We start from the raw sequence: 18,381 nt of genomic DNA on the forward strand, positions 1-18,381 counted from the left end.
ATACAATGCAAAACACTGTTATAAATCTATTTTATTCTTGAATGAATTAAAAGAAATAAACAAATGAAAAGTTCTAAAAAAAAACTGGCCCGTAGTTGAATCTCAATGCAGAGACCTGGTCTACACTAGGCTGTATTGTATAAAGGGGTCATTTTTGTAGTTAACATTTTCCTCCAGTAAGTGACACTAAAGGACTCGATATTTAACCAGGTATGTCACAGCTGGAGCACAGAAGCATGTGAAGCACTTTTACCAGTTTCAGAGAAATTGGGATGGTTGAAAGTGGTTGAAGAATAAATAAATAAATACACTTTAATTTGGGAATATGAGCTGTTTTATTCTTGGTCATCTTTTTCTTGGGACATCATATTGTATCAGTTATTGTGTCAGGTAGCTAGGACCATAGCTAGGACTGGTTGGTGTGACTTGCTGTTTTGTTTTATGCAGCCATGAGGTAGCGCACAGCAGTACATTTGTACACATATTTTTGCATGAGTTGATGATGACTGAGCTTGTTAAAGTGATACACTTTGTGAGACATTTGTTTGTGTTTGTGGGGGATAAATAGACGGAGATCACACCTGAAGCCTCAAACAGACTGCATCTTGTCATGGAGAGATGCCCAACAGCTGACTACACAGACTCTCCATCATTTCACAGGTGTTAGTGGCTCAGACTGGCTTCCTACAATAGTTTCTGTTGTACCTTTTAGGAGCGCTCATTTTGTTTTGTGTTTCAACACTGTATCCTTGTATGAGACACTGAGGAAGCTGTTAATATTAACATGGATCAACTAACAAACCACCTCCCACCTATGCTACAGGGGTGTGTAATACAAACAAACCCTCCGTGCTGAAGTTAGCAGGCAGACTGGAGCTGCTTTCATGGGGCAGAGTTGAGGATCATATATGACATTAAATCACATGTGTAGCATCAAATAACATTGTCAGACAAAAGACCACAAACTGAGTAGCTAAAAAATTAAAGTAAGCTAGTCTGTTGCTGCTTTACATTACAGTAATATTAATGTTGCTGATAGTTTGGATAGTTTGACTGATGATGCATTCCCACTGTGTGTTGTTTGTCCATAATTACTGTAATTCCTCCTTCAGCAGATGAAGGTACAAACTCTGCACATACATCATTCTGCACAGAGACGATCAAACAACTGAAGCAACAAGAAGCAAAGACCATTTTTTTACTGGAGGGGGATTTAAAGAGTGAACAAATGTGCAGAAAACACTAATTCTTGTGCCACACTTTTCCCTTCTGTCTCTCCTCTTAAGGAACATTTCCTGTGACTGACTCTGACCTTCTATCAAGCAGAGGAGAACAAAAGCTCCTTTATTTCTATGGGCTAAAGTCATTAAAAAACACACCTACACATGTTGGCTTCCACCTTCTTTAGGGTGTGGAGACACAAAGAAATAGTAATTACAGTTGCAGTCACCAAAGGTGACTAGGGCATCAGACAACAAATACAACACAGGAAACACAAAACTAAGACCTTACAGGCTGTTAAAAAACACTTTCCTTGCAAAGGATGGTGAAGACAAAGGAGGATAAAATCAACTATAGAAAACAAACATAAAAATACAACATTTAGGTCAACATTAGTCAATCAAATAAAACCACCATTACAGATGCACTCAAGCAATAATGATATTAATGTATAGTACCTTCAATGAGGAAACCTAGTTGAGCAAACTTTAGGGACCTTTAAAAGGAAAAAACTTTTCGGAATGTCAACTCCTCAAAGAGACAAAAAACAATGACCCTAATTTAGGACCAAGCTAATGACTTATAATAGAAATATGAGAGGTCAAAGCCCTTAAGGGCATAGATCAAATATGCCTCTCCTTGTTTGAGGCATTTGATTTAGTCCCCATCCCTGGCATCAGAGCTGATAACTTCAATACCTGACAGTCTTACAGTTGAATCAGTCTCATGTTGTGCTTCCATGTAGTGTTTGGCCATAAGATAATTCAAGTTCCCAGTATGAAGGGCATACCTATGTTCAGCCACTCTGTCCCTCAGCCTCCTTTTAGTGAGGTCTACATAGAAACAGCAACAAATGCATTCAAGTCAGTACAAGACATGGGTAGTATTACAATTTATGAAACTGATGATAGGATAGGTTTTGTTACTATATAATGTGTATATAGTAGCAATTTCCTCCTCTCAAGTGACAGAGTTCTGTTGTGAGCCTTACACACTGCAACAGTTTTTGGTTGCTGTAATCATTCCTCCTGTTCATACTGGAGGTGAAGGGATCCCCATCTCGAGATAGAGGGCAAAATCCACAGTAACTGTTCTGTTTAATAAAGCATTTTTAAGTTCAGCTAAAGCAAATATAAGGATTCTACAGAGTTAGACAGATCGAAGTTACAGTCTTGTTAAGTATGACTCTTTGTGATGGGGACACATATCTCATTGTTATGGACAATGACTATTTGCACCTGATCATTCTCATCGCATGTTCTTTCCGCCAAAAACCGCATGCGTGAATGATCAGGTGCAAATAGTCATTATCCATAGCATTTATCGCCTCCAAAACAGACAGACAGATTTATTCACGGTACAGAATTCCTTCCTTTACAGTCATGTTAACTCTTTGTATTTAAGGTGTCATTTAGATGTGGGGATTTTCAAGGAAATGTTCTTTCGATTATATATATATATATAATCACAGCACTGCTACAAAGCCTGTCACTGCAATGTTAAATGTGACCAACACCCGTTGCCAGGTGGAGGTTCATGTCCCAGATGGCAAAATTGCTGTGGCCCAGATCTTGGTATATACATACCTAAGAGCACCGCATCTCTACCAAAAAAGGCCAACATTTGATTTGGGAAATTTGGGCCATATTTGCTATTTTACATGTGGGCCATTTCAGGCTCACATCCATTTTGTCCGGGCCAGAAGAAGGCCAGCAGTGCCGCATTATTGCTTGAAGTGGCCCACTTCCGTATGTTATCTGGGGTCTCAAGCAGCAAAACCTAAAGGATGCTTTTCAAGTTCAACTCTGCAGCAGCAGGAGCTGCTGAGAAAATAACTGGATGAAGGAAAGACACGTTTCACTGCACTCTGTCTTCCACTTAAGGTTAAGGGCTGTTTGTCACATGACTTGTCAAAGGGTCCATCCTTTATTGAAGACTGTTTTGAAATCTAATTAAGCATCTAAAGCTGTTAATGTTTGCCATTATTAGCTTATTTTTTTAAGAGCTCTGTCAGTGTTGTTTGCCTGCATGAAGCTTGTCCATGCTTGAGCTGAAAGAACTGAGCCTTGAGGGACCCCACAATTCAACTGAGCCGTTGTGGAGGTGGAGTTACCCAGAGCAACAGAAAAAGTTCTATTCAGGAGGTATGATCGTAATAAAGTAAGAGCTGGGCCCTTGATGCCAACCCAAGTCTCTAGGCAATTTAGGAGGATACTGTGGTTGACAATGTCAAGTGTTGCACTTAAGTCTAAAAGGACTAAAATCAAGCAATCACCCCTGTCTGCAGCTGGAAGTAGGTCATTAGTTACCTTAACAAGAGCTGTCTCGATACTCTGAAGTGGTCTAAAACCAAACTGGAAGCAGTTAAAAACACTATTGCTATTCATAGAAGAAATCAATTGAGATTAAATTACTTTCTCCAGAATCGTAGATAAAGAAGACAGATTGGGGATGGGCCTGTAGTTGCTTAAGGACAGAGGGTCCAAATTGGGTTTTTTAGGCAGAGGGTGGACAATGGCATGCTTAAAACTATTAGGAAAAGAACCAGAGGTCAGGAGATTATTAAAAATGTGCAGGATAACAGGACTAACAGTGGGAAATATTCACCAGGTGGTGACTCCAAATGAATAATAATGTTGCTCCGTAACTGCTGGATGTGTTCATTGTTTTTTTACATGTTGAATGGATGAACGTTTCTACTTTTTTCATGTCTTTTTCCATGTTTTTTTCTTATCAAATGTACTGTATAAAATAAAGTTTGTTTATCAAGTTTTTATAAATCTTTTACAGTTTTTATTGGTGATGAATATAATTTATAGTGATGTATTGAGAACTGAATTTTTTTATTTTCTCCTGGTTTTTCTGTACCTTATAATCATGTTTTTTTCACTGTATGACTGTATCACATACTACATATTCTGTGTACTTGTTCTAACATTTTAAAGCTGCTGATGCAGTGAAATCAAGCCTCACGGTAGTTCAGGAAAGCACTGAAGTCATAGATATATAAACACTGGCACTCATTCAGTCTGTGTAGAACAATGCTGAGTTCTGTCTTTGCTGGTCACTGCTGCCTGAAACCTCCCTCCACCTCACCAGCCTCCTCCTGTATTAGTCTTCAGTTGTTTGTGATGTTGAATGTGAACATTCCTTTTAAATGTGCTCATGTTTATAAAATGTTGTGTATCTGCCAGAGGGGGGTTTGTGAGCTCTGTCTTTGCCAAACTTGCTATGATTTGTTCCAGAGCATCACATGAGCAGAGCCACACCACCAAACTACAATTCACGTTTTTACAATAAAGGGTTAAAATCTCGACATGAGTGTCCTGACTGAAAAGATCCAAAGAAGTCATGCTTTTATTGCTGCATTACATCAGTTATCAGTTCAATCAGAAAAGACAAGTGAATGGAGAAAAGATCATGTTTATTATAAAAGTCTTTGGCACTTGGACTCCACAGTGATGTCATCCCTGAGCAGCCGTGAGATAAATAAACATGGAGTCCAGGCATTGCTGGTAACTTTTGATGATAATCCTGTGGAAACTGGGTGGAGATGGGGAGGTGGAGGGGCGCGCATAACAGCTGCATGACTAATGCAGGAAAAGAGAAAGACATATTTAAAAAGACAGCAAACAGATGACGCTAACAGTGAAGGTGTGTCGCCGTGCTATGGGATAGATGTGATGAGCCAGTGAACAGTTGATACTCAATCTATGCCCAGGGCCGGCTCTAGCCCCCCCACCCCCCCCGATCACTTCATTCTTCTGATGTTTAATAATGATGACTGACACTTTACAGTGGTGACGGTTTGCAGAAAAATGTGATGAATTAGGGGTAAAGTCGTTTCAAATATCCACAGCAGCCGTGCGTAATGATCAGCTGTTGGAGAGCCTGTGCGTAATTCTCACTGAGGTCTGATGAGCGGAAACGGACACAACTGTTGACGTACAAACGGAGGTTTAAAGACCTTTACATCCATTTTTGGCTCACTGTGACAGCAAATGAGGCTCGTGCATGTGATTCCACAGTGTTGATTTTCTCTCCATTCACTAATTTTCTGTAAAGTGGTAGTGATGGGAACTTCTCCCATCCTCTCATTTTGGGAATGTTGAGTCTTATTTTACCTGATATGACCTCTGCTGACTAACTCTGTCCTCATCATATCAGACAGGATCTATAGCTGCTGCCTTGATGGACTCACATACTTCAGGATATGTTCCAGTTGATGGTGTCTGCAGGCTGTAGAGTAGCAGTGTATGTTGTGTCTGTTCTTCCTTCACCTGCAGACAAATCTAAATACACATGCAAATATAGTTACTAATTCTTTGGTAAGGACACACAATGATTCAGGCAATAAACACACCTGAAGCATAAATTATAGATAATGGTTGACCAGAACTGTTCAATTACATGAGTGAAAAAAGGTCAAGAATCTATGTTTAAATTATTTTTGATGGGAATAAATTATTCTAGCTTTAATGTGTCCTGTAGACAACTTGAATAAATATAGATGGTTGCAGTCTAATATTGATTAATATTTAAATTAGCTGTGTTCCCTTTCCTAATATGGAAATGATATTTATGATTCAATATATTTTATTGCACTAGTGTTACCATGATAATGCAAGTATGTAAGAAACCATTTAATAATACATAATAAAAATGAAAAAAAAAGAATGAATGAATGAAACTGAAAGAAGTGAAATGTGTGTGTGTAAGCTGCAGTTCCCATGACTTTCTGTCACTGTGAAGGGTTAGAAAATGGTTTAAGGTTTGGCCAAAGTACTGATATAATAAAAATAGATTCCCTAGCATCCATTTGTGGACAAAACATTCCAGATGTACGGGATGAGTTACTGGATTTGTCCATATTAACATTAGTTACATAACTGCAGCTGTAGCATACAATGAACAGAACTAACCTGCTGCAGGCTGTGTTTTACTGCAGGTAGCTGGAGTGTTTGATATGATGTTAGATGTTGTTGGGTCAACATCTGTGTCGTTGCCTAGGAAACTGGAGGTAGTGTAACTCCTTTTAAGGAATAGGGCAGTACCAACGTGTGAGTGGTTAAGCAAGAGAGCGAGTGTGAGTCAAGTGACGATGAATGTGAGCAGAGCAAAGGAAAAGGTTAGCAGTAAGGCCATATTCAGACCAAATCAGGCGGTGCAGCGTTCAGCTGCAAGGTCGAGCAGAGGTGTGTGGGGGTGTGGGCATGTTTATTTCACCGCTGTGAAACAATCAGAAAATAAAGTTTTCTGGTGCTCTCTGTCTTTCTTGCATCTTTTTCAAAATGAGTCAGGAAGCAGACAGCTAAAAGCCTAACTTTACCTTTAACGTTAGTTGTCGTTAGTACATTGGCAATCTGGCGGTAAATGTACAGTACAGACTACAGTGTGTCAGTTAATAAATGCTGCAGCTTGTCAAGACCAAGAAAAGTCACGTCTGTTGTTTCCCCAACTGCTGGAAAACTGAAGAAGGTTAGCTTCGAAGTTAGGAACAATGGGTTAGCCTAACCTGCTAATCATCAACCCCCCCAGGCCAAACCACTTGACCTAGGGGAAACACTGCTACTGCATATAAAGTAGCACTGTACAAATAAACTGTATTTAATTTGACTAAGACCTACATTTAATTAGTAACAAGGTGTAACTGTAACATTCAATAATAATAATAATAATAATAATAATAATAATAATAAATAATGAGAACATAGCAGTGTATTATCAGTTACACAGAAACCACAAATAACTGTCTGAACGTACCTGCTTCAGAGAGTGGTGTGGATGGGAGATCAGATGTAACTTCTCCAGCAGCTGGAGGCTTCTGCAGATGTTTCCTGAGAGCATCTGGACAGTTATAGAGTAGATATTAGCCTGTTACGAGCAAACACATGTAGCTGCAGAGTAGACAAACAACTGCTGCAGCCTGTTGCACCAGCTGAGTGCAAACTTAGTTATAATATAAATTATTACTAAGTTGTGATTTATGTATTAATGAAATAAAAGCTTGCACCACAGAGATCAGTTACTACATAACTCTGAGTAACTAAATATTTACACGTCTGTAGGGTGGCTGTCAATCATGTAACAGAACTCACTGATGGTGAAACAGCAGTTTTTCTGCCACACAGCGTCATTTTTCATTAATTGCTGCCATTTTACAACACAGTAATCCAGTAGAGACCTAACTTATTGATATGATATACATCGATCCAGTTTACTACAATGTGCTTCGATACCAAGTGGATCATGCCAGCTTTAACACAGCTGGTGCAACTCAGTGCAGAAATCTGTTTTTTATGGATATAGTGTCAGACATTATCACTGATATTGGTCAGTGAAATTTCAGCACGTCTTACGTTGTAGGAAGGAGCAGTTATCCAGACAGCTGCTACTGGCTGCCATTCAGATCCATATCCTTCAATCTGTAACGTTGTCTGAGTCCAGCAGATATCGTAGCATCATCATCTAACATTAGCATTATTGCTATTGAGCTAGCTAGCTTTTCTCCGTTTTCTTCCTTGAACATCTGAAGGTTTGGACCTTTTCATTCTGAAATAAATGTTAATATCTGCTTCTTGACATCTCAGACTTTGTGATGCATCATCGTTCTGTTTCATTGCGCACAGTAACGTTACAGGTGCAGGACAGAAGAAACATTTTAAGGAACAGGGGTGCAAAATGTATTTCTATCTTTCTTTGCGTATTTGTTCATATTTTATCCCAAGACAGAAAATGAGAAGGGGCGCCCACCGGCAAATTTTTATTGATCTATTTTTTATTTATTTATAATTATTTTCCTTTGAGGGCGACCAGCACCCACCAGACAAGGTGACGCCCCAAGCGACCGCCTATATGGCCTATGCCTTGAGCCGGCCATGCCTACGCCTCCAGGAAATCACAGTTAGGAAATAAAGTGAGCATGTGTGAGAGATGAGAACAACAGGATGGTATATGGATAAAACTACAGACCTATAGGCATACAAAAAACTGACTGACTGTTCACTAAGCTCCATTTGTGAAACCATAAAAGAGAGGAATATTAGTAAAACAGTCAGTTTTACCATTACAGTTTTAACCAGTCTGTGCACATGGGCATGTGAGTATTGTTATAGACAGAGAGGAAAAAATGAGATGAAGGTCCATATGTCATTCAGTGTCAATATGACAGCCAGTCTTAGAATTTATTTACAGTACTCTAGTCATTCTGGGAAATCACAACACTGCGAGGTTTAATGTGAACAACACCCGTTGCCACGGGGAAGCAAAACCTTAAGGGTTCTATTCATGTTCAACTCTCGGGGAAAATAATGACTAATGTCTCACTGTACTTTCTCCTCCGCTTAAGCTATTTTTTGAATAGATGGTTAAGGCTGCTTGTAGAATGACTTCTCAAAGGGTCCATCCTTTATTAAAACCTGTTTTGATGCCTAAATAAGCATCTAAGGTTGTTAAAGTTTGCATTTATTAGCTTATTTTTTAACAGTTCTGTCAGTGTTGTTTGCCTACATGAAGCTTGTCCATGCTCGCTTTCAGACTGAGCCTCCACTCATCTGCAGCTAAAATATCAAGAAGCTGCAGGTGTTATTTTCCTTCCTTCCTGCTCTCAGACTAAGGCTCTTTTAAAGGAATACTCATATACCTCATATACCTCAGACCTCTCAGACATCAACAGCAAGGCTATCACACACAGAGCACACAACATTGTACATGACCCCATGCACCCCGTCTACTCATTCTTCACACTGCTTCCATCTGTTCGCAGATACAGATCTCTGGCCTGGAAACAGGCACATTATGGCAGGAGTATTGTTCCCTCTGCCATAGCATTGCTAAACAAAATACCCCAATGACTGTAACTTACGTGTGTTTGAATGTATCCCGTATGGATGTCTTTCATGTAGTAATGTTGTGGATGTTGTTGGGACAGGTAGGAGTGCGTTTGGTTATTAGTAATAATTCATAATTATCATAGATAAATGTGAATTATGAAATCAAGAGATTATTAATATCAATCAATAATCCGAGCACCAACTGTTGGATCTGTGAGGAGCACAGTTGATTATTTGCAATAATTATCAATTAACAATTATGAGGCACCACCTGGAAATCACAAGCAAACCAAACAAGGTAGTCTCATAAAAGGACCTCACCTAGAATGTTATATCTGAGAGATATCAACATTCAAGGGTGAACAAAGAAGGTTGAATTCGAGCTCTGACTCCCTCAGTCAGCCACTTTTCACAATATGTTACACACAAATATGACAAAAGAACTTCTCTTTAAAGATATAACAGTGTATATTAAACTTCCTGTTGAGGTGTGAAATTTGCAAAGCATCACTGGAAATGGAGTTTGCAATGGACCCACATTGTCTGTAGGCAGCATTTTGGCGCTGTTCCTTTGTCTCATGGGGAACAAAGGAAAAAGCACCTCGTGGTCAGGCCTCAGCGGGTACATGTAGGCCTTCTCTGTCTACTGTATTTATGTACGTGTGTATTCATGTGAGGCTCTGTACAGACTGTGGCAACAAATTTTCTTGAAAGACAATAAAGAATCTATCTACCTACTGTATATGTACACTTCAACAGTGTTTTGTTGCTGTAATCATTCCTCCTGTTCATACTGGTTGTCTTAAGAAGATCCACAGTCTTTGTTCTGTTTAAAAAAGCATTTTTAAGTTCAGATAAAGCAAATATAAGGATTCAACAGAGTTAGACAGATCAAAGTTACAGTCTTGTTAGTATGACTCTTTGTTTCCACAGACAGTGTTACCTGGCTAAGTTGTGGTGGAAGGATAGTAATACAAACAGGAAATCTCCTAAAAACAGTAAAATTTTGGAAAATTCCCACTCATACAAGCTTTAGTTGAACTTCAGAATTCATTTTTGCTCATTCATCCATGTTGTTTCAAGAGGAGCAACAGAAAAGCAGATCACCTTCAGACGTTTTAAAATGACTGCTTTACTTTTCACCTCAAGGAGCTTCGGTGTCCTCAGCAATAGCAGAGTATTGTGCAGCGGAGGGGGGAGGCACACATCACATTGCCATGAATACTGACTATTTGCACTTGATCATTCTTCCCGCATGTTCTTTCCACTGAAAACCGCACCCATGTTTACAGAAATGTATAGGTTAGTCTATGAATGGGAAATACTCGCTCAATGCAAATCAAATATTAGCAAAACAGTCTTGTTTTCTACAGACCATTTTATATTTAGTGATAAACGAGTCACACACAGGGCAACAAACTCCAACAAAAAAAACATGTCAGGTAGAAAAACATGCAAGTGTCATTATCACATCTCTGAGGTCTGGTCTGGTTGTGGAGGTGATGTTGTGTCTTGAGTAGTGTGTGTTTATGCAGGAGCAGAGTCTCCTCACAGTACTTTATTTCTACATTTTATTACTTTTAATTTAATGTTTGTAATAAACTTTAATTTGCTTTTTAAAGCTTTAGTTTCATGTTACTTCCCCTCTAGTCACAGTTGTAACATATAGAGGCTCAGACAGAAATCCTCCTATTTAGCATGAATACTCAGTCAATAGTGGTAACGTCACTATAATGTATTTGTAAGCAGATATAAGTGTTTATAAATGTGTTGTGTATTATGGCTCATGGGCTGCTTTCATGTGTTGTTTTGTATGCCAGAGCTTAATTATTGTGTGTGGATTTGGTGTCAGATCGGCAGACAGTGATCCATAGTGATTTCTCCTCACAATAACAAATTATTATGTAGAAAATGTGTGAGTGGCCTACTTACTTGCATAACAACAATGCAGATATGACAACCAGTCTTGTGATTTATTCACAGTACAGTATGTTAACTCTTTATATTCAAGGTGTCATCTAGATGTGGGGATTTGCAAAGAAATACAGTTTGGATTCTGGCAAATCACAGCACGGCTACGTGCCACTGCAGCTTTTTTAATATGAACAACACACATCGCCTTGAGCAACAACACCTGAAGGGTGAGATTCAAGTTCTCTAATATGTGAGGCAACAGTAGCCTCTGGTTAAAAAAAAACTGGGTAAAGTACAGTAACAGCCAAAAGTTTGGACAGACTTTCTCATTCAAGTGAATAGGAAGGAGTGTCTAAACTTCATGGTACTTTTGTTAGTTTGTCTCACTGCACTCTGTCTTCCACTTAATCTACTTTTTGAATAGACGGTTAAGGCTGCTTGTAGCTTGACTTGTCAAAGGCTCCATCCTGTATGAAAGCCCGTTCTGAGGCAGAAGCATCTAAAGCTGGCTTCACAGTTCTGTCAGTGTTGTTTGTCTATGTGACGCTTGTCTAGGCTTGACTTCAGGCTGAGCCTCCACTCCTTTGTAGCTAAAATGGCAAGAAGCTGCAGGTGTTATTTTCCTGCTCTGCTCTGAGTCTTCAAGTCTGTTTTAAAACAATACTTGTATACCTATATGTACATTGCAACAGTTTTTGGTTGCTGTAATCATTCCTCCTGTTCATACTGGTTGTGAAAAGATTCGCATCTCAAATGATTTCAATATAAGAGATGGGAAAGTTGTTAAAATTAGTTTGACGTTCACCAGCTGCAACATTAAAACGCTGCTTACAGAGTGATGCATCATTAATAATAATCCAACATGTTTTGAGCCCACAGTTCAGGCTGTTCCCCAATTATGCCCCCTAACTTCAGAAGCAAACACAACACTAATATTAGTCAGTCTCTTCAAGTTTTCCCACACCCTCCAGAGGAATGGGGCATTCTGATGAACCGTTGAGAGAGAATCTAACACTTAACAGTGATCTGTGATGAGAGCTTAAACTTAATACTATCAGTTGAACACACAAAAACAGGCTAACAGGACTAAACTGTAGAGATGACATATGTCACCTGATGACGTCACCTGATGACGTTCCTGGTTGTGTCACTAATCCACGCCTCCCCTTTATAAAGAATGAATCGTCTGCTTCAAGTGTAAAAATGATCAGTACTGACTGGAGCAGGTTCTGCGGCAGAGAGAAAACTGGACAAAAAAGAAATTTTTCTTCAAAATGCAATGTCCCAACACAGTCATCAGGTGAGGCATGACTTGCTTTTTTAAATCATGGATGATGTTTTCATAACGATGAGCATTATAAAACCACTTGGAGATTTTGACTATAAAGTAAACTATACTGTGCATCATGCATCACAAGCGGTAGCTGGATAGTGCGGAGACGGAAGACTATTAGGCTAAGAATAAGTTCATTATCTCGTAGTCGTGCTAGCATTTGTTCAAAATGTGTTTTCATATTGAATTTGGTTGATTTCTGTGTGAATATGTACATTTCCTGTGTGCGGGACGCCTGCTAAATAAGTGCATATGTAGGGCCTTCATAGACCCAGCCATCTTAGAATAGGTGTGTCCCAATACCCACCAACACACACTACACTTCTCAAAACACTGCTTCATATTCATATTCATATTGGTATCACACGGTTCACCATGCTGTTTTGCACAACACCAGTCCAGTAATTAGCAGAGGTACATCTAGTCTACTGTACTGAATCGTTTCAGGACCGACAATAATCAACTGATAAGAAGAAGTTTACAAGTTGGATTTGGTATGACTATATTAATATTATTCATATCCAAAAACTAAATTATAGCAGATCCTCCACAGATGGTTATCATGTGCTATTAACATATGTATTATGTTGTAAAATGGCAGCAATTAATGAAAAAATGATACTGTTTGGCAGAAAAACTGTTGTTTTACCATCAGTGAGTCCTGTGACATGTTACGATTTACAGCTACCCTCATAGCATGTGTGTAAATATTTAGTTGTTACTCAGAGTTATGTTGTAACTGATCTCCGTGGTGCAAGCTTTTATTTTAATAATGCATAAATCACAACTTAGTAATAATTTTCGTTATAACTAAGTTTGAACTTACACACAGCTGCTGCAACAGGCTGCAGCAGTTATTTGTTCTACTCTGCAGCTACATGTTGTTGCTTGTAACAGATTAATATCTACTCTATAACTGTCCAGAGGCTCTCAGGAAATATCTGCAGAAGCCTACAGCCAGGCCCGGACTGAGAAAATCATTCAGGCCAGGAAATATAGCACGACATATAGCCTCAGTCAGGCCACTTTTTTAGCGGGGGGTCCCCCACTCGAAAACTTTTAGTTACAAAGACTCCTGCATTCTGGTGAATTTTAGTGCATGTGAATGACAAACTAATGACCAACAACTGCTTAGTACAATGTACTGTTATGAACTCCATAAAAACCAGGGAGGGAGGGAGACAACATTACTACTACTGTGGCACCAATGCTACTCTCTCCACCTTCAAAAAGAAAAAAGCAAGAGTACAGCACACGTATCGTACTCAGTTTACCGATATACACTAACAGTTACCCATCAAAGGTTAAAATAGCCCTTTAACCAACACAAACATTAAATAACAAACAAATTACAGTAGCCTGAATAGTGACAGAAGATGTTGTGTTGTCTCAATAATTTTAAATTATGAGCTCAAAGTATGAGCTCACTGACTGAAATTTTCACCAAAACGAATGAATTTTCAAATAATATTGAACGCATTAACTTGCTGGTTTTGCTGGTGACCAGCTTTGAGTGTGTTTTGGGCACATTTTTGCTGGTTTTGCTGGTGACCAGCTTTGAGTGTGTTTTGTGCACATTTTTGCTGGTTTTGCTGGTGACCAGCTTTGAGTGTGTTTTGGGCCTGTGTTTTGGGCACATTTTTGCTGGTTTTGCTGGTCACCAGCCTATATTGGTGGTTTTTGTTGGTGAACTGTTGGTTTAAGCTGGTATTGTGCTGGTCATGCTGGTGACCAGCCAACAGTGATGTTTTTGGCTGGTGTATGCTGGTATTTATTCAGAGACCGGAGGGGTGTACTACGAAGCAAGTTCAACATAACCAGGCTTTCTTTGTGTGAGCTGGCTCAACAAACCCTAAACTCGCGATCAGAGATAAGTGGTATCACGATGGTGGTTATGAACTTTCTTTGTTAACCCAGGCTTTCTGCTTCAGGCTATGTGCGCGTCCCCATAAAAGGGGGCGTTTGGCGCGTCATTTGACTCTTTTTCTGCACAAAATGGACAGATCGTGTGCCGCTTACTTCAGTCAGGAGGAACAGATCATTATAACGGAGAGCTATGGAGAATATAAATACATTTTCACAGCAAAACGCAACACTGCTGCTGCAAATAAGGCGAGAGAGGAATGCTGGCAGTAGCTGAAGTAAATTCATTCATAATAAGACAAATTCATTAATTTATTAATTACGTAAATAGTTAATATACTTATTTTACCACTCAATGCACTCTCCGCACCTCCCAAATTCAGAGCTCTTAAATTTTAAACTTGATGCAGCAGATTTAAACATTATACTCAAGAAGTGCATTCAGGTCTGACTCTGTCCCATAATGAAGGATCAGTGGAAATCACTTTAGATTCTGGCCAAATAAAAGTGAAATTAATATTACAGATTGAATATTATCTCTGATAAATACCAATATATTCATCTTTTTTTTGTTCAAAGTATTTCTTCATTAGTTTTTTTTTTTTGTTTGTTTGTTTTTTATTTGAAATACAATTTGATATATTGTAACAAAATCTCATCCTGCAAGTAATACTAACCTCTTGCACCATTACAAATTTACAATATGACATATCAAATCAATGGTATGTATGATAAAAGACAAATCACTTTTCTAATTGGTGTTCTAATAGCTGCAGTAGCAACAGTGTTGAACGGACTTTGCAGCAAATCATGTAGTCAGTGAAAGGACGGCGCTTTTTATTGCCGATTTAAGCCGAAACTTGGAACATAACCTGCTCCGGATCAGGTTATGTTTGCGGTATTAATTACCATGGTGATGTAGCCAGATTAAAAGAGAGCCACCTTCGTGACATTGAAAACCCTGACTTTATGCTCAATATACCTTGCTAACCCACTAATCTCGCTTCGCAGTACACCCCTCAGGTTGCCTGGAGAGGATGATCATGGTGAATTTCAGCCAAGACAAACAATTAACTACAATGAAACTAACTATATTAAGTTGAACTAAATCCATTAAAGAATAAGTAATTTTAGTATGATATTTCCTATATTATATTTAGTTAAACAATAACTACAATTAGTGTACCACAATATGTAATAATATCAATAAAAACTGTAACAACAGCAACAACAAGCCACTAATGATAATAATAATAATTTAGTTCACAGTAACCCCCCCCCTTTGCCCCTGTCGACATTCGGCCCCTGTAGCCACCAATGGAAGCAGCCTGGAAGAAAACACACAAGACCAGATTATATTGTTTGATCAGGTCGATTATGGAGAATAGGGTCGGGCGATGTCAACCGAATTGGCATATGACGATATCCACGGTGATACATCTCAATGGAAGATGATATCGGTTCAAGAAAGAGAGCTAACTTAAACTCTGGGTCAGTTACCATGGTAACGCTGACTCTGTGAAATGAACACTGGCAAGTTTTCTTCAACAAACCCGGAGTTTCTCTCTGTTTCCTCTTACAGAATGTCAAGTCTTCATTCATTCAGTCCGTATCAAAGCTCATTCATTAGCGGAGGTTTACTGTAAAGTCAGAATCTAAATCCTGGTTGGATAATAGTTTGTTACTCAACAACAAACAACTTAACAGCCATCATGTTTATAAAAATATGTTTTTGTGAATATACCATTTTAGCCAGTGCCCTGAAAATCCAGAAAATAAACTAAATGCGGCTTGGCAGAGTTTACCTGCTGGTTATGAATCTTATTGCAGGACTGCTGTTGTTGCTGATGACCTCATACAGTCGGATCAGAGTTGTACACATCTCAGCCTGTGTACAATCATAGTATGAAACACAGCATAAGTATGTAAACCTGACAGAAATAATTTTGCTAGAGATGTGATCATATGTCAATTATCATAAAAAGTAGCTTCTTTTCATGATTGTTAATTTTATTATTCTGCCTCCATACAACAATACTAACGTTACACAAAACTGTAGACCTGTTGTAAAGATACCTTCCTTCTCTGTATCGGACTGTCTTGGTGCCATGGTGGTGCAGAGTTGCTCCTTTCAAGAGGATGGGGAAAAAAGTCATCGATCTGGCTGAGGCAATATGGGGCAGGTGGTGTCATCCACTCCATAACAGGCATGGTAGGGGTCTGACTGCCAGTGGGCCCGCAGAAACTGACAGAGAGACACATGTTGAATATCATGATAGGGCAAAACAAGGGTGCACGCTTGTACAGTATGTATAGTCATTCATCATGTAATTTAAATCAATATAATACAACTCTCATGTGTGTACGTTAATTGTATTGCTGGAGCCAGCAGCCGGTAAGCTTAGCTTAGCTTAGCATAAAGACTAGAAACCAGGGAAGACAGTTAGCCTGGCTCTGGCCAAAGGTAACCTCCCAAATAGCACCTCTAAAACCGACAAATTTAGCTAACATACTGTATCTCATTTGTTTAATCCATACACAAAAAGAAAACTTGCTGTTTTTACATGGGGTATAACATTACTGCCATTGAATTTGGGAGGGGCTGCATAAAGTTGAGTGCAATAGTATATCAGTTAGGTTAATTTGTACTAGCTAACAGTTAGCTGAGACATTCACTGAGCACAGCTGAGTTAAAATTAACGTTAGTAAGCTATAAATTGCCATAATTCTCGAGGGTCATATCTAGCGCTAGATCAGTCTGCACGTAATTTTACCTTCTTTATAAAACAATACATCGATATTATGTCGATGGTTTATTAAACGGTTTATTAAAAAAACTTCACATCATAGGCAGGTATAAGTTACCGGTACTTACCGCAGTAGCAGTTAGCGGTTAGTGGCGGTGAATTTGCTGTCGGTGAATTTAGAAGCCCGCCAACCATCGTCACCGGATATCGCACTACGCATGTCCTAAACACAGAGATGATTTTTGCCTGGCAACAGCGGGGCAACAACACCATTGGTCAGCCGAATGCCACTTCCTGTATCAATGTCAAATTAAAACCCCTCACTTCAAATTAAAATCCCTGTAGCGTTTCATATACTGAATTGTTTTTTTAACCATGATGCATCACACTGAGCCACAGCCACAGCATATTGCCTTGTTAAAAACATTACCACTGCATTTGTCAATCAAAACCACAGTTCCTGCACATAAACTATGGAGTGTGGAATATGCCACCTGAATTATTGTAAATTATTAAATTGTTTGATTATATTAATTTATTAATCGATTGCTCAATTTAGCTAATTTAAAAAGATTAATAAAATACTTATTATTATAACCATCTTAACCAGCTTGACCAGTTTACCAACTGGGATTTGCTGGTCAGTCCAGCCAACCAGCTTGACCAGCAGATACCAGTTTAGCATGATTTGGTGACCAGCCATACCAAGTTGGCCAACTATACTGACAAACCAACCAAACCAGTTTACCACCAGCTAAGACTAGCTAAAACCAGCAACCAACTTAAACTGGTCTATGCTGTTTTTTTCAGCAGGGACAGGGGACGATGATGACGCATTGGTAACATTAGCTACGTTAGCTGGTTAGTTCGTTCACTTACCTTTCTTTTTTTCTCTTTTTTCACCTCTGCTTCACCCTTCCTCTTTTTTCCACCGTCCATCTTGCTGCTAAGTCATTTAGCAATAAATGTACTTCATGCCAAACGAAACGTGTAACTGCCAACTACTTTCTCTCTCCTGGCTGTCACAGCAAACAGGGCAGTGTTGTGTTCAAAGCAAAAAAAAATCTGCGGCTTGCGGCGGGCCCGCCTGGCCACCGGGAAAAGTCAAGGTGCCCCCGCCAGTCCGGGCCTTCCCCCAGCTGCTGGAAAAGTTACATCTGATCTCCCATCTACACCACTCTCTGATGCAGGTAAGTTCAGCCAGTTATTTGTGGTCTCTGTGTAACTGATAATACACTGTTATGTTGGGTAACGCTTTAGATTACAGCCCACAACGTACAGTGTAATTACTCTGCAGTTACGGTGTAATCTAATACAGTACTTACCAATACATACATGTAGGTACAGGGAGATGTGAAGTTAGGGAATAAGGGGATAATAGTTTAGGAACTTACAAATTACTTATACTGTAGTTATTCTTTAACTACCAGGTACCTATTCTATTATTACAGCGTATGTACGACCTACTGAG

At 39.1% G+C, this 18,381-nt stretch overlaps 1 protein-coding gene across 8 annotated transcripts; it reads right to left on the bottom strand.

The window, feature by feature from the left end:
• Positions 1-1,181: 1,181 nt before the first annotated feature.
• LOC121889199 lies at positions 1,182-18,019 on the bottom strand. Of its 8 annotated transcripts, none has more exons than XM_042400967.1 (8): positions 17,790-17,995; positions 17,039-17,156; positions 16,244-16,408; positions 15,969-16,051; positions 9,792-9,879; positions 6,985-7,068; positions 5,423-5,513; positions 1,182-4,811 (listed from the first exon to the last, which is right to left on the bottom strand). In XM_042400967.1, the coding sequence occupies exons 3-8, from the start codon at positions 16,271-16,273 to the stop codon at positions 4,579-4,581; spliced, it is 609 nt and encodes a 202-aa protein (XP_042256901.1). In that variant the 5' UTR covers positions 16,274-16,408; positions 17,039-17,156; positions 17,790-17,995; the 3' UTR covers positions 1,182-4,578. The 8 variants fall into 8 exon arrangements, 4 of the variants coding, with proteins under 4 accessions (XP_042256901.1, XP_042256899.1, XP_042256902.1 ...); XM_042400965.1 differs by having other exon boundaries at positions 16,240-16,408; positions 17,790-17,973; XM_042400968.1 differs by having other exon boundaries at positions 5,427-5,513; positions 16,240-16,408; positions 17,790-17,968.
• Between the last annotated feature and the right edge of the window lie 362 nt (positions 18,020-18,381).

Source organism: Thunnus maccoyii, chromosome 22, assembly GCF_910596095.1.
Source record: "Thunnus maccoyii chromosome 22, fThuMac1.1, whole genome shotgun sequence".
NCBI classification, from domain to species: domain Eukaryota; kingdom Metazoa; phylum Chordata; class Actinopteri; order Scombriformes; family Scombridae; genus Thunnus; species Thunnus maccoyii.

Coding starts and splice junctions, on each gene's coding strand:
- LOC121889199 (XM_042400966.1), bottom strand. CDS start 16,374: ATGCCTGTTATGGAGTGGATGACACCACCTGCCCCATATTGCCTCAGC. Junction 7,069..9,791: donor TGTTGAAGTGTACATATACA/GTAGGTAGATAG, acceptor ATAACTGTCCAG/ATGCTCTCAGGAAACATCTG. Junction 5,514..6,984: donor CACACCACTCTCTGAAGCAG/GTACGTTCAGAC, acceptor ATGTGTATTTAG/ATTTGTCTGCAGGTGAAGGA.